Source organism: Lygodium microphyllum, chromosome 8 (genome assembly GCF_053477565.2).
Source record: "Lygodium microphyllum isolate KBCC chromosome 8, Lygodium_microphyllum_v1.1.10, whole genome shotgun sequence".
In the NCBI taxonomy this organism is placed as follows: domain Eukaryota; kingdom Viridiplantae; phylum Streptophyta; class Polypodiopsida; order Schizaeales; family Lygodiaceae; genus Lygodium; species Lygodium microphyllum.
The window spans coordinates 45,720,621-45,733,430 of NC_141142.1; the positions used below are offsets into that span (position 1 = coordinate 45,720,621).

General features: G+C 41.6%; 1 protein-coding gene and 1 pseudogene across 1 annotated transcript; both read right to left on the minus strand.

Moving 5' to 3' along the window:
* Nucleotides 1–1,426: 1,426 nt before the first annotated feature.
* LOC148032233 (putative glucose-6-phosphate 1-epimerase) lies at nt 1,427–2,996 on the minus strand (annotated as a pseudogene).
* A 7,143-nt stretch (nt 2,997–10,139) lies between these two features.
* Nucleotides 10,140–12,541, minus strand: LOC148032234 (putative glucose-6-phosphate 1-epimerase). Its single transcript, XM_087683893.1, has 4 exons — nt 12,486–12,541; nt 11,448–11,607; nt 10,337–11,149; nt 10,140–10,232 (listed from the first exon to the last, which is right to left on the minus strand). Exons 1-4 carry the CDS (start codon nt 12,539–12,541, stop codon nt 10,140–10,142), a joined length of 1,122 nt encoding a protein of 373 aa, XP_087540019.1.
* Between the last annotated feature and the right edge of the window lie 269 nt (nt 12,542–12,810).

Consider the following 12,810-nt stretch of genomic DNA (forward strand, 5'->3'; position numbering starts at 1 on the left):
AAATAGTCCCCAGATATAAATCACCCACTTGTTTGACTTGACAAGTTGTATCATTCGCAAGGTAAACAAACTTCTTGACAGGAAGAGAATGATAATTGTGAAGCCACTGCGATTGGTATGTCATGTTTCCAGTGGCACCTGAATCAATGATGAATAGAGAACCATCATGAACATGAAGTACCTTTTCTGGAGAGATATCATGATGGACGAAGTTGAGCTCCTGATGAGTATGATCATCATCAGTTGTAGTTTGTTGAACAATATAAGTCAAGAATGTTCTTCATCATATCTGCATTTATAACAACAGCGAGATGGATGATCTGTATGTGCACAATAATCACAAGGAGGAAAACTTTTGGACGAGTGAGGTTGCTTTGTAGTAACTCCATGCTCCTCATCATATTGACGTGCCCAGCCAATCAGAAGCCACATGGCCTTTGTTATCACAATAAGAATAATGTTTGTTAGGATAAGCAAGATGAGAAGATTTACCACCTTGATTAGGGCGTCCACCCTGCTGAAAACGTGAAGCAGGATGCTTGAGCGAGCAACAAAAGCAGCATCAAAATCCCTTTGTTCCTGAGTGACAAAAATGCCATCAGATTTTTCCAAATGATGCTCATGACATTGAGAATATTCAATAAGAGATATACATGCTTTGTCAAAGTGGATATCATCCTTGTTAGACAAAATAGTGATGATATTGTCATATAAGGGATCTTTGATGGTATGAAGAAGTTGAGTAACAATTTGATTTTTAGCAACAGGAGCACCGGTAGTACCAAGCTGATTGATAGTGTCTTTAAAAGCCTCAATATGAGAGTGCATAGAAGTACCAACCTTATATTGAAGATTCTTCAAACGAGTTTGGAGATATAAAATTTCGGTGACCGATTTCTTCTCAAACGTTGAGATAAGATACTCCCAAACAGCATGAGAGGTTTCCAAATGAAAGACATCCAACATAAGTGAGTTAAGAAGTGTAGAAAATATATAACAATGAGCCGCTTTGTCACGACGAATCCAATCAGTATGATCAATTTTCCATTGTTCAAATAACGGTGTCGAAGAGTTTGTGAAAGCAAAGTCGCGTCTTCAGAAGACCTTGATAAATTTCAGGATAAAAGATCGAACAGATGAATAAACAAGATGAGAAAATAATGTCAGGACTCTGTTTTACTTCTATCAATAAGAGTTTCAAGATTCAAGATGAAGAAATCCGAGCAACCTCTTGAATGCATAGATCATATATACATTTCAAAGAAAATTTCCAAAAGTATGGTCTTCATTGATGAATAAGAAAGTGGAAGATCATGGATAATTTTCTGATTTAAGTTCCATCATGATGACTATTTACTGATATTGAGATGGCTTACGGTTCCTAGATTATCATCTGTTGCCTTTCAGTTCTTTCAGCCGTTAAAGGTCACAATCCATGTCCCAGCTGCTTTGGCACCTTCTGCAACTGCAAGCCAACAGTTCCTAGACCGAATATTGCAACAATTGATCCATGCTCCACCTTTGCAGTGTTCCAAACAGCACCTAAACCTGTCCAGTATGCATTAGTTCAAAAGCATCATTGATTTGGCTCCACCTTTGCAGTGTTCCTAACAGCACCTAAACCTTTATCTCCTTTTTTAAATACTTCTCAACCAAAACTGGCACTTGTGAGCGGCTTTTGAAGCCACCAAATGCTGTTCCTTTCCAAACTTCACCTGGTTTAAGAGTAATTGGCTTTTCAACTGCTGCTGGCTCAACACAAATCATATGCTTATATTCATCATCTCCATAATCAGCCATAGCTTTTGCTTTTCTTTCCCATGGGTTCCAAACAACTGCATCTGGTAGCCCATCTTTTTTTAGTACAAATGTTCGTTTCTTTTCATGATCAATGATTGCAATCTTCATTGGAGTGTTCAAATAGATTCTATCGACCTCACCCTCAAAAGTCAGAGCATCTCTTTGCTCTGTAAAGCGCTCTCGGTTTTGAAGGTTATCAAGATAATCCAGAGTTTCCAGTCCTTCAATTCGCACTTCACTGATATCTGAAACTGAGAAGTAAGTGTGCATAGCCACAGTAAAAGAGAAATGCTTAGCATCAGTGTTGCGTACACGTGCAGTAAGTGTCAGCTCTCCTTCAGGGCTTAAAGCAACTCGAAGGCGAAATTCAAAGCTATGATTCTAGAGTTTAAAATCTTCCTCATTAGGTCGGAGAATAAGGTCAATGACCGCTTTGTTGCTGCTTGTTGACAAGGGCAAGGGATTTGGATCTATACTCTAGAACCTGTTCCGAGCAAAACCATGCTGTTCTGTTTGACCTAGATTGCTGAACTGAGGAAAACAGATGGGAATTCCACCTCGGATAGCCTTTGGAGGCTTGAAGATTGCCTTGCTGCTAACAAACAGCAATTCCTCTCCATGGTCGTTTTCTTCCGCCTCCCACAAAAAACGAACCTCCTTCTTTTTCTTTTGAAAAATCCTTTTCTTTTTTTTAGTCTCCTCCTTTCCTTTCCATTGAAAAAGCTCTTCTCCCTTCCTTCCGTCCAGCGCAGAGTATCATTCCTCTTCCCTCCAGATTAGCGTAATCTTCCTTCCTTTTCGTCTTGCAGAATAAGCTACTTTTGCCTATTCCAAGATAGCCCAATATAGGCATAGCTCAATGGAGCAAATTTAATAAGACTCCTAAATTCCTCATACCACTTGCCATGGAATAAGATCCTTATCATCCACAACAACACAATCGGTTTCTGTTACAATGCAACACCAAAAGGTCACCATGAAAATACTGAACAGAATAACCACAATCTGAAATTGACACAATGTGTTCCTTAAATCCCGTCCCACAGGCTTAGAGTACATATGTCCAACCACCACCCGCACATCAAAGGAAACACTCCAAGCTCAATTAGCAACAGGAAAGCAACTTTGAACAATGTCATCAAGTAATTCAGCCCTGCCACAACATGTCTTGCCATAGATGGAGCAGCCTCAGTCATTGAGCTCAAACCGTGAATCTGTCCTACTGTCAATGGCTCCCCTCTGCTGTGTCTACGAGCAATAGTGCTGATGGATTTTGGCAAGCAATGGTTCCAGACCTTTTTGCAGCAACATGTATCAACATAGGCTGAAAGCATCTCATCATGTTCACCACTATGCCTCTAACTCCTCCTCACTATACTCATGCGTAGAAAATAAATGTAAACACAACAACTAAGTATATACAAAGTATCAAATCACACACACAATTTTTGGGTGGTTTTCACACCTCGAATGCGCAGCAATACGACATCCACCCCCTCTAATCCTGCGCATTCTCCGGATGGGCCAACTACCCATGATCGTTATCATCAAGATCCACAAACAGATCAATCTCTTCATTATGCATTTCTGGTAGTTCAACAAGATTATCTGTCATATCATCTGTCTCTTCCATTGGAGTTTCTTGTCGTTGCTCTTCTCTTGAAAATTCTTCCAATGCATATTCCTCATCATCTCTTTTCTTGAAAATCTTGATTCTTTTTCCAGCAATAGGCACTCTAAGCACTGTTCCATCCAATTCTGTCAGCTCATATGTTGCATTATCAAAGACATGTCTGACTATGTATGGCCCAAACCATCTTTTCACCATCTTCCGAAGTGCAGTATGCTGATTTTCAAGGCTGCTATCAAAGACCAATACCCAATCTCCCTCTTCTATTGCTCTAGGCCGCAAGCGATGCCTGCTATCAAACCTGTCCTTGTTCCTTAGTCTAGCAACTTTCAACCTGTCAATAGCTAGCTGAATATCCTCAGGTCTCCTCTCCAACTGTCGAATCCGAAGAGCTAAGAGCTCCTCTCTCGTCAAATCCTCCTGCCAAGGTAAAACTGACCAAGTCAAAGCACAAGTCTCAATTGGCATAACTAGTTTCTGACCATACATCAACTCTGCAGGCATATATCCTGTGGTAACACTATGAGTCATACGATCAGCCCACAAAGCAAATGGTAGAAGTCTCGGCCATTCTCCAATCCGTCCTCTGCATGCTTTGGCTAATGCTTTCACTATCGGTGGATGCCCTCTTTCACTCTTTCCGTTTCCCTCTGGATTGTATGCTGTTGTTAGAGCCAACTTGATTCCTAGCTGAGAGAAAAACTCCCTAGCTTCCTCTGCATCCAATTCACCACGATCCATAGTGATCTTACCCACACAACCATACCTGCAAAAAATTTCCTCCAATAAGAACTTACACACTGCACTAGTGGTCTTCGTTCTCAAAGATCTGCCCTCAATATGATTAGTAAGATCCTCTCTAGCCAAAACAATGTATCTCATCTGCCATAGACCCATAGGCATGGTAACCAAATCAACTACCCACTTATAATGAATGCATAGCGGATAGGTCGGATGAAGCTCATCTCGATGACGCACTACTGAAAACCTCTGGCAATCTCTGCAAGTCTCAACAAAGTGAGAAACATCTCTGTACATGCCTTTCCACCAATATTTCTCCTTGATTTTCTCATAAGTAGCCCACACTCCTCTATGACCAGCCCAAGGACTCTCATGAAACTCCCTCATCACCTGTAACTGTGTCTCTCTATCGTAGACAACCCGCAAAGGTAATCCGCCTCTTTTCTTCGGATGCTTCCAAAGAAATCCGTCCTTGAGAAAATAACCATAGGCTTTCCTTCTGATCTTCTTGAACTCTTCATCTGTCCATTCATCTCTTTTGCTTAGTGTACTTAGGTACCTGCCAATCTGCAACCAATCTCCAACATAAAGTTCTTCTATGAAAGCCACAATATTATAGACATGACAAACATGATCAACCATAGTGGCTGAAATTTCTGCATCATCCTCTTCTGCAAGTAGAGTCTCCTCATCATCATATCTGGCTCTAGACAACATATCCGCCACTGGATTATCCTTCCCTGCTATGTGTTTAAATTCTGGATTTAATGACTTGATGTATGCAATCCATCTCAACATGGCTATATCCGGAGTAGAGCAACTCGTGATCATACCAATCAATGGCAAGCAATCTGTCTCTACCACAACTGAAGCTCCAATAAAGTACTCCTTGTCACATTTGAGAGCCGTGACAATCCCCAATAACTCCCTCTTGATTTGTGGATATCTCCTCTGTCTCTCATTTAGGACTTTCGCCCCAAACCGAATAGCATACCTATTTCCATCTGCATCATCTTGACCCACAGCCCAACCTATGCCAATTGGACTAGTGTCAACTGTCAATACAATAGGCCTATCACAATTATAATCCGATTTTTTGAGAGTAGGAGCATTCTGCAATAACTTCTTCAATTTCCGCATGGCTCTAGTGTGGCTCTCATCCCAATAAAATTTCTGCCCCTTTCGAAGCAGTTGATACAAACAATCTGCTATGTGTGCAAAATGAGGTATCCAAATCATATAAAACACACAAGCACCAATGAATCTCCGTACCTCTGAAGTAGTAGAACAATACTCTGCAATCTTGCCTATAGCATTCACCTTATCAGGTGAGGGTTTCCTGCCATAATATCCACACATATGCCCAACAATGACAACCTCATTCACTCCAAAAACAGATTTTTGTCCTGAAAGTGTCAAGTTCACTTCTTCTAACCTGGCCAAAATCTTCTCACATGCTGAAATATGATTAGCCACAAAGTATCTACATCCCTACTCATTTAAGCTCTCATTCTTCTCTTCTTCTGCACACCCCTTAATGGGCACATCATCCAAGAAAGGCATAGTAAGCTGAGGTATGTAATCACGAAGGACCTTATGCATGGCATTCATCATATGCGCAATAGAATTAGTGGCACCTTGAGGCAAGGTACACATCCTGACAAGCCCAATAGGAGTTCTCATGGTGGTTATGTCCCTGCTTTCCAAAGCCAGCTGAAACTGATCATATCTTGAATACAAATCACCCAAAGAATAGATGGCACGTCCAGCAAATGCCTCTACAAACTCATCCACAACTGGACCTATACCAACATTCCTGATAGTAACTCTGTTCACTGGCTGCATGTCCTGAATAAATCGGAGAGTACCATTTTTCTTTGGAGTTGTAAACCACCTGTTTGAGTACGGTGCAGATGAAGGCTCAAGGATTCCCATCCTGATTTTCTCATTCAATAAATCAATCAGCTTTGGCAAGTGTGCTTTAGGCACTGGAATAGGTCGGAGATTCCATGGAATATGAGGAATAGTAAAAATGACCATAGGAGCAACAATATCAGGATTCACACAACCAATCTCATGTGGGAAAAAAGCAAATCCCCTTCCATGACGCTCAAGCATATCCTGAAAGCATTGCTTCTCTATGGGTAGCAAGAAATCACCATTTCCAATTTTCAATTCAGCAAGAGTCTGTGCTGAAAATTTATGACCAATATGCTCCGGATTCCTCAAAATTTGCTGTTTAGCAGCCCTCTCTATTTGCTGATCACTGTCACGTGGAAGCGGTACAGCAACCGGCTTCACCTTCTTATCCACAGTTTTGTATTTCGTGTCAACCCTGGCTTCATTATGCTCTTCTGCATTACATAAACCTTGCTGTAAATCAGCAATTCTGCACTCCACTGGCTGAATATTCTCAGCCCTCTGCTCTATGGACTGCACAGAAACAGCCCCAAACTCTGAATGTTGAAATATTTCAGCAGTAAACTCTGTTGACTGAAAATTTTCAGCCCTCTGTCTCTCTGAAAGCTGATCATTACCAGCTGGAAACTCTGTTTGCTGAATTTCTTCAGCACTCAACACTCTTTGTGGAGTTACCTCAGCCTCTGACTCAATCTGTGACATAAAATTTGCAATTTCATGAAACATGTCCTGGGACTGCACTAATACATTACCATGACAATTCAGCATATCAGTTTTCAGCATATCTCCCATCTCTGTCATCATATCTGCACAAATCACAATGTCATACATCCCATCTATGTGCTCATCATCCTCCAAAATTCCTGCATTTTTCAAATTTTTCTCCTTCCTGCATATATACTGCCTGGCAGCTCTAGACAACCTAGAAGTCTTCTGATAACTCATCGAACTGTTTGCTGAAATTCCAACATAACCGGAGGAGAAAACACTGCTGCCAAGAGGCGAGAACTCCAATCTCCTCTCCTCTGTACCACCGTCGTCTCGCGAAACGGCGGTACCTAATGAAAACCCGAATCTCTCACAATGGGCAAAGGTGCATCTCTTAGAGTATCTCTATTTCTAACATGGTTCACACATACAGTCATAAACTGAACAGCTCTCATACCATCTTTACTGCGAATCCGTGCATAAGCAGATCCATCATCCATGACCTTTGTTTCCATGCGCATCTCTGTAATGAATGGCTGTCCAAGAATTATAGGATAAGAGCATGAATCCTGCACAAAGAAATGAAAATCCTCCTCTACATCACCAATAGAAACCCTGACACTAGGACATGCAGCATACAAATCACCTGCAGTGTTATTGGCGGCTCTCATACGCCACCCATGCTCTACATCCATAGGCCATCTGTTACTCTCATAAACTCCACGAACTATGAGATTAATCTCTGAACCATGATCAACCAATGCAACATAAGGCACCTGTTTCTCTCCAATCTTTACCATCCTCTCTGTAGTTGCCCTAGCCCAATGGCTCCGCAAAAAGTGTCTATGCGGTATCATGACAGGCTCATCAATTTCAGCATAATGCATAGGCTGAACCCTCTTCTCTACCTGCGGAAAAATAGAAGCATTATCAACCATAACCTCATCCTCATCCTCATCCAACTCTCCAATCAAAACTCCTTGTGTATCAGTGGTAGCCAATGCATGTCTTTTCCTCTTCAGGACCTCCTGAAACTGATCCTGAAACTCTCTTTTTGAGATGCCCAAAATTTCAGAAATAGTGAAAGTCACCTCACTGCCAAGTATCTTATCATTAAAGATTTTCTTCATGTCTGTAGATGTCTCAATATCGGACATCAATTTGAATCCTGGCTGCTTTCTCTCTCTAGGCTCTTGCCTCGTTTCTCTCTTTTGAGCATCCTCCATCTGTCGATCTGGCCATGGTCTTGAAGATGGTCCTACAGTAGGTGGAGTAACAAACTCACCCCCTCTAGTCTTCTTAGCTGCACTTGGATTTTCTTCATCCCTCTTACGCTTCTCCTCAACAAGTACATCTGCACCATGAGATTTAGCCAAATAAGCATAAATAAAATACCTGTCAACAGGCGAGTCCCAACCTGTCTTTGATCTGATGCTAGAGCCTGCACTAGTCAAAACAGTTTTGCTGAATTTTCCCCTTGTTTGCAGTCTCCATAGCATAAGTCCATAGTGCGGACTGAGTCTCTGATCCCTTCTCAATCTGTACTCCATATGCAGAAGCATTACCTCTAGCTGTCACATAAGAAGTACGCGCAGCCATGTCCTCCACTAACTTTTTCATTCCACCTTTACCAAAGTTGGTAGCAAGTGGAGCTCCTGTCTCATTCAACCAAATCTTACCATCTTGGCCCCAATATACCAAATTCTGCCTCCTTGCATCCTGGAAAGAGTCACAATCCCTCCAATGCTGATGCTCCGTACTATCACACCAATTACATCTCCGATCTCTCCTAGGTGCACTAGGAGCACTCCTAGGTGCACTAGGAGCACTAGAAGAAGTAGTAGGCACAGTTGAAGCAAACTGCTCCTTCAACTTTCCCACTAACTCCACTTTGACTGACTCAAGTGTCAAATCTGTGATGCCTTTGATTATGTCATCAAGAGAGGTAGGCACCGATGGAGCGAATGGTTTTGGAGCAGAAGTTGTAGGCATCGGTCGTGGAACAGGAGGAATAGGTGGAGTAGAAACAGTAGGCACTGGCATAGGCCAAGAAACTGGTTGAGGAGGAGAAGAAATAACAGGGATAGAAGTAGGCATAGGAGCAGATGATGGTGTAGGTGTCATGGAACCATTCTGTAGGCGAGTCTTCCATATCCTCCTCTTGGTCAAAGTCGAGACTGCATCCTGAGCATCCTGCCAATCAGTTTTAAGACCCATAGGCTTCGTACGATCTTCAAGAAGCTCACCCAATTCTTCTTGAAGAGCAGGATCTGCAGCTTGCAAGAAAAGCTCAACTTCTTCAACATCCAATGCTCTTTGTTCAATTGCATCAAGCTGACTATACCTCTCTTCGAATTCTTGAATCAACTCCGAAGCAGCGAGACCTTTTTTTGGCATGTAGACCCACTCTCGGAATGACCGCCGAGTAGCCATACCAAAGTCCTCAAGAAATTATTCTTCTTTTAAGGCCTTCTTAAAATCTTGCCAATGTGTATTTTGAATAAAAAGATCAGTCACTTTTGTCCTCAAAGAAGGTGTGACAAGACGAAGGAAGTACTTACTCATAAGTCCAGTAGGAAATCCAAAAAACCCCATCTTGATCTCATATGTCTTCAAATATGCTGAAACATTACGCCCGTCAAATAGCTTCTTCTCATTCTCAACTGCTTCAATAGCCTTAGTCGTGCTGTTTGCATTCTCCTGCTCGGAATAGAGTTGCCTTTGTTGAGACAACTGCTGTTGATGCAATTGTTGTTGTTGCTGCATATACAATTGTGTTTGCTGATTTTGGAGCTGCATATACATGGACATATTCTGCAAAATCTGTTTTAGATCCTCCGTTGAAGTACTTGACGCAGCAGTCATTGATGGAGCTGAAGTAGACACAGCTGGAGTTGTAGAAGAAGCTGAAATAGAGGCTGAAGTATCTCCCATCCTGAAATTTCTGCGACCCTTTCAAGTCGGGTTCACCAAAGATGTCGAAGAGTTTGTGAAAGCAAAGTCGCGTCTTCAGAAGACCTTGATAAATTTCAGGATAAAAGATGGAACAGATGAATAAACAAGATGAGAAAATAATGTCAGGACTCTGTTTTACTTCTGTCAATAAGAGTTTCAAGATTCAAGATGAAGAAATCCGAGCAACCTCTCAAATGCATAGATCATATATACATTTCAAAGAAAATTTCCAAAAGTATGGTCTTCATTGATGAATAAGAAAGTGGAAGATCATGGATAATTTTCTGATTCAAGTTCCATCATGATGACTATTTACTGATATTGAGATGGCTTACGGTTCCTAGATTATCATCTGTTGCCTTTCAGTTCTTTCAGCCGTTAAAGGTCACAATCCATGTCCCAACTGCTTTGGCACCTTCTGCAACTGCAAGCCAACAGTTCCTAGACCGAATATTGCAACAATTGATCCAGGCTCCACCTTTGCAGTGTTCCAAATAGCACCTAAACCTGTCCAGTATGCATTAGTTCAAAAGCATCATTGATTTGGCTCCACCTTTGCAGTGTTCCTAACAGCACCTAAACCTTTATCTCCTTTTTTAAATACTTCTCAACCAAAACTGGCACTTGTGAGCGGATTTTGAAGCCACCAAATGCTGTTCCTTTCCAAACTTCACCTGGTTTAAGAGTAATTGGCTTTTCAACTGCTGCTGGCTCAACACAAATCATATGCTTATATTCATCATCTCCATAATCAGCCATAGCTTTTGCTTTTCTTTCCCATGGGTTCCAAACAACTGCATCTGGTAGCCCATATTTTTTTAGTACAAATGTTCGTTTCTTTTCATGATCAATGATTGCAATCTTCGTTGGAGTGTTCAAATAGATTCTATCGACCTCACCCTCAAAAGTCAGAGCATCTCCTTGCTCTGTAAAGCGCTCTCGGTTTTGAAGGTTATCAAGATAATCCAGAGTTTCCAGTCCTTCAATTCGCACTTCACTGATATCTGAAACTGAGAAGTAAGTGTGCATAGCCACAGTAAAAGAGAAATGCTTAGCATCAGTGTTGCGTACACGTGCAGTAAGTGTTAGCTCTCCTTCAAGGCTTAAAGCAACTCGAAGGCGAAATTCAAAGCTATGATTCCAGAGTTTAAAATCTTCCTCACTAGGTCGGAGAATAAGGTCAATGACCGCTTTGTTGCTGCTTGTTGACAAGGGCAAGGGATTTGGATCTATACTCCAGAACCTGTTCCGAGCAAAACCATGCTGTTTTGTTTGACCTAGATTGCTGAACTGAGGAAAACAGATGGGAATTCCACCTCGGATAGCCTTTGGAGGCTTGAAGATTGCCTTGTTGCTAACAAACAGCAATTCCTCTCCACGGTCGTTTTCTTCCGCCTCCCACCAAAAACAAACCTCATTCTTTTTCTTTTGAAAAATCCTTTTCTTTTTTTTAGTCACGTCGGGTTCGCCAAAGATGTCAAAGGGTTTCGAAAGCAATGTCGCAACTTCAGAAGTCCTTGATAAATTTCAGGCTAGAAGATTAAACAAGTGAGATCAGGCTATACCATAGTAAACTCCAGACTCTTCATATTGAATACAAAGATTGTTGATTTAACATGCATTTGTTCAATAAATTTGCTGTTCACAGCCTGAAGAACTATTGAATCTAGGCATCATCGGAAGAGCATAATACTTCAAAATCTAAGTCTTTGTAATCATTGAGAAGTGATTCAATATCCTCAACCTGTAAATCTCCAACTTTAGCATATAGAAAAGGGAAATCACTCGCAAGATGATATACTTTATTGACTCCTAGAACAGCACTAGATCCATCAGTCAACAACTCTTCCAATCTGTTAACAAAGGTAATACTTCTCAGGTGTGGTGAACCTCTTTTGAAGCATCCAATCTAACAAAATTCTTCACGCTCAGAGCTTGTGTAAAGAACAGTCTTCAATGTTTCATCTTTCAGCTCTATTTAAACAGTCATTGAATTGTTGTTACACCAACTTAAGGCTTTTGTACCCTTTTAAAGATCTTTAGACCATATGCAGTCTCTCGATTGTTGTTCTCTTGCATCTTCTGTTATCGACCCCAGGCCCACAAACCACCAAGAGATACTATGTATTTCTAGAGCAGGATCAAGCAATTTCTCCCTGTTTGTGCCCTCCACTGATGATGAGCAAGGTCAATTCTCTCTTTCTTGGTGAAGATTTCTTTATCGGACTGTTTCTGCAATGTCTTGGAGATGTTCTAGGATCCTTATTTATCACAATCCTTAACCTGGTTATTTGCACTACCGATTTCCCTCTTTGTCACCGTCCGCCTTGTCTTTGGCTTCTGCGTCACCTTCGTCTTCGTCACTTTCTTCGACTCTGTTGCAGCCTTCCAGTCTCTTTGCATCACAGCAATGTTTTTCTTGTCACTCCTTTTCTCGTGTTCCTGTTCTGTGTGTGATTAAAAATGTCAAGACATAATCCAAGGCCTCCTCTGGAAAGGAAGACATGATGCAGATGGCAGCTACAGATGAGAAGGCTGCCATGCTCCCACCTCACCTTCAAAGGCATAGATTAACTCATTTATTACTACGACTGCCTCTATTGTTTCCCAAGTACCTACAATCTGCCGCTCTGTCTTTCCCAAATTGTTTGTGTGGACGAGGACGACTCAGAGAACGACTGGGAGTGAGATCAATAACACTGTCCTTCAGATATGCTGGAGGCCCAGTAACCTGTCGATCTGTGACACAATCTCCAATACAATCTCGACAGTCGCAACAATTGCCATGGCCACCAACATCAATACATCGGTCTTCTCGGTCTCAATTATCACTATAATGGTTCTTGCACTCTCGATTCACACCTACAGGTGGTTCTTTTTTATTTTACACATCTTGCTGCCGTCTGTACTAAAGCATCAGACCGAGTCTCCAAAGACAATCAGGAGCACACCCCAATGGGCAACTTTTCTTCTCCACTAATACTCTGTTCCTCCTTCCCTCTTTTCAGATTAGCTTCCCCTTTTTGAATCCCTGGTCTAGTATGCCTCGTGAGGCG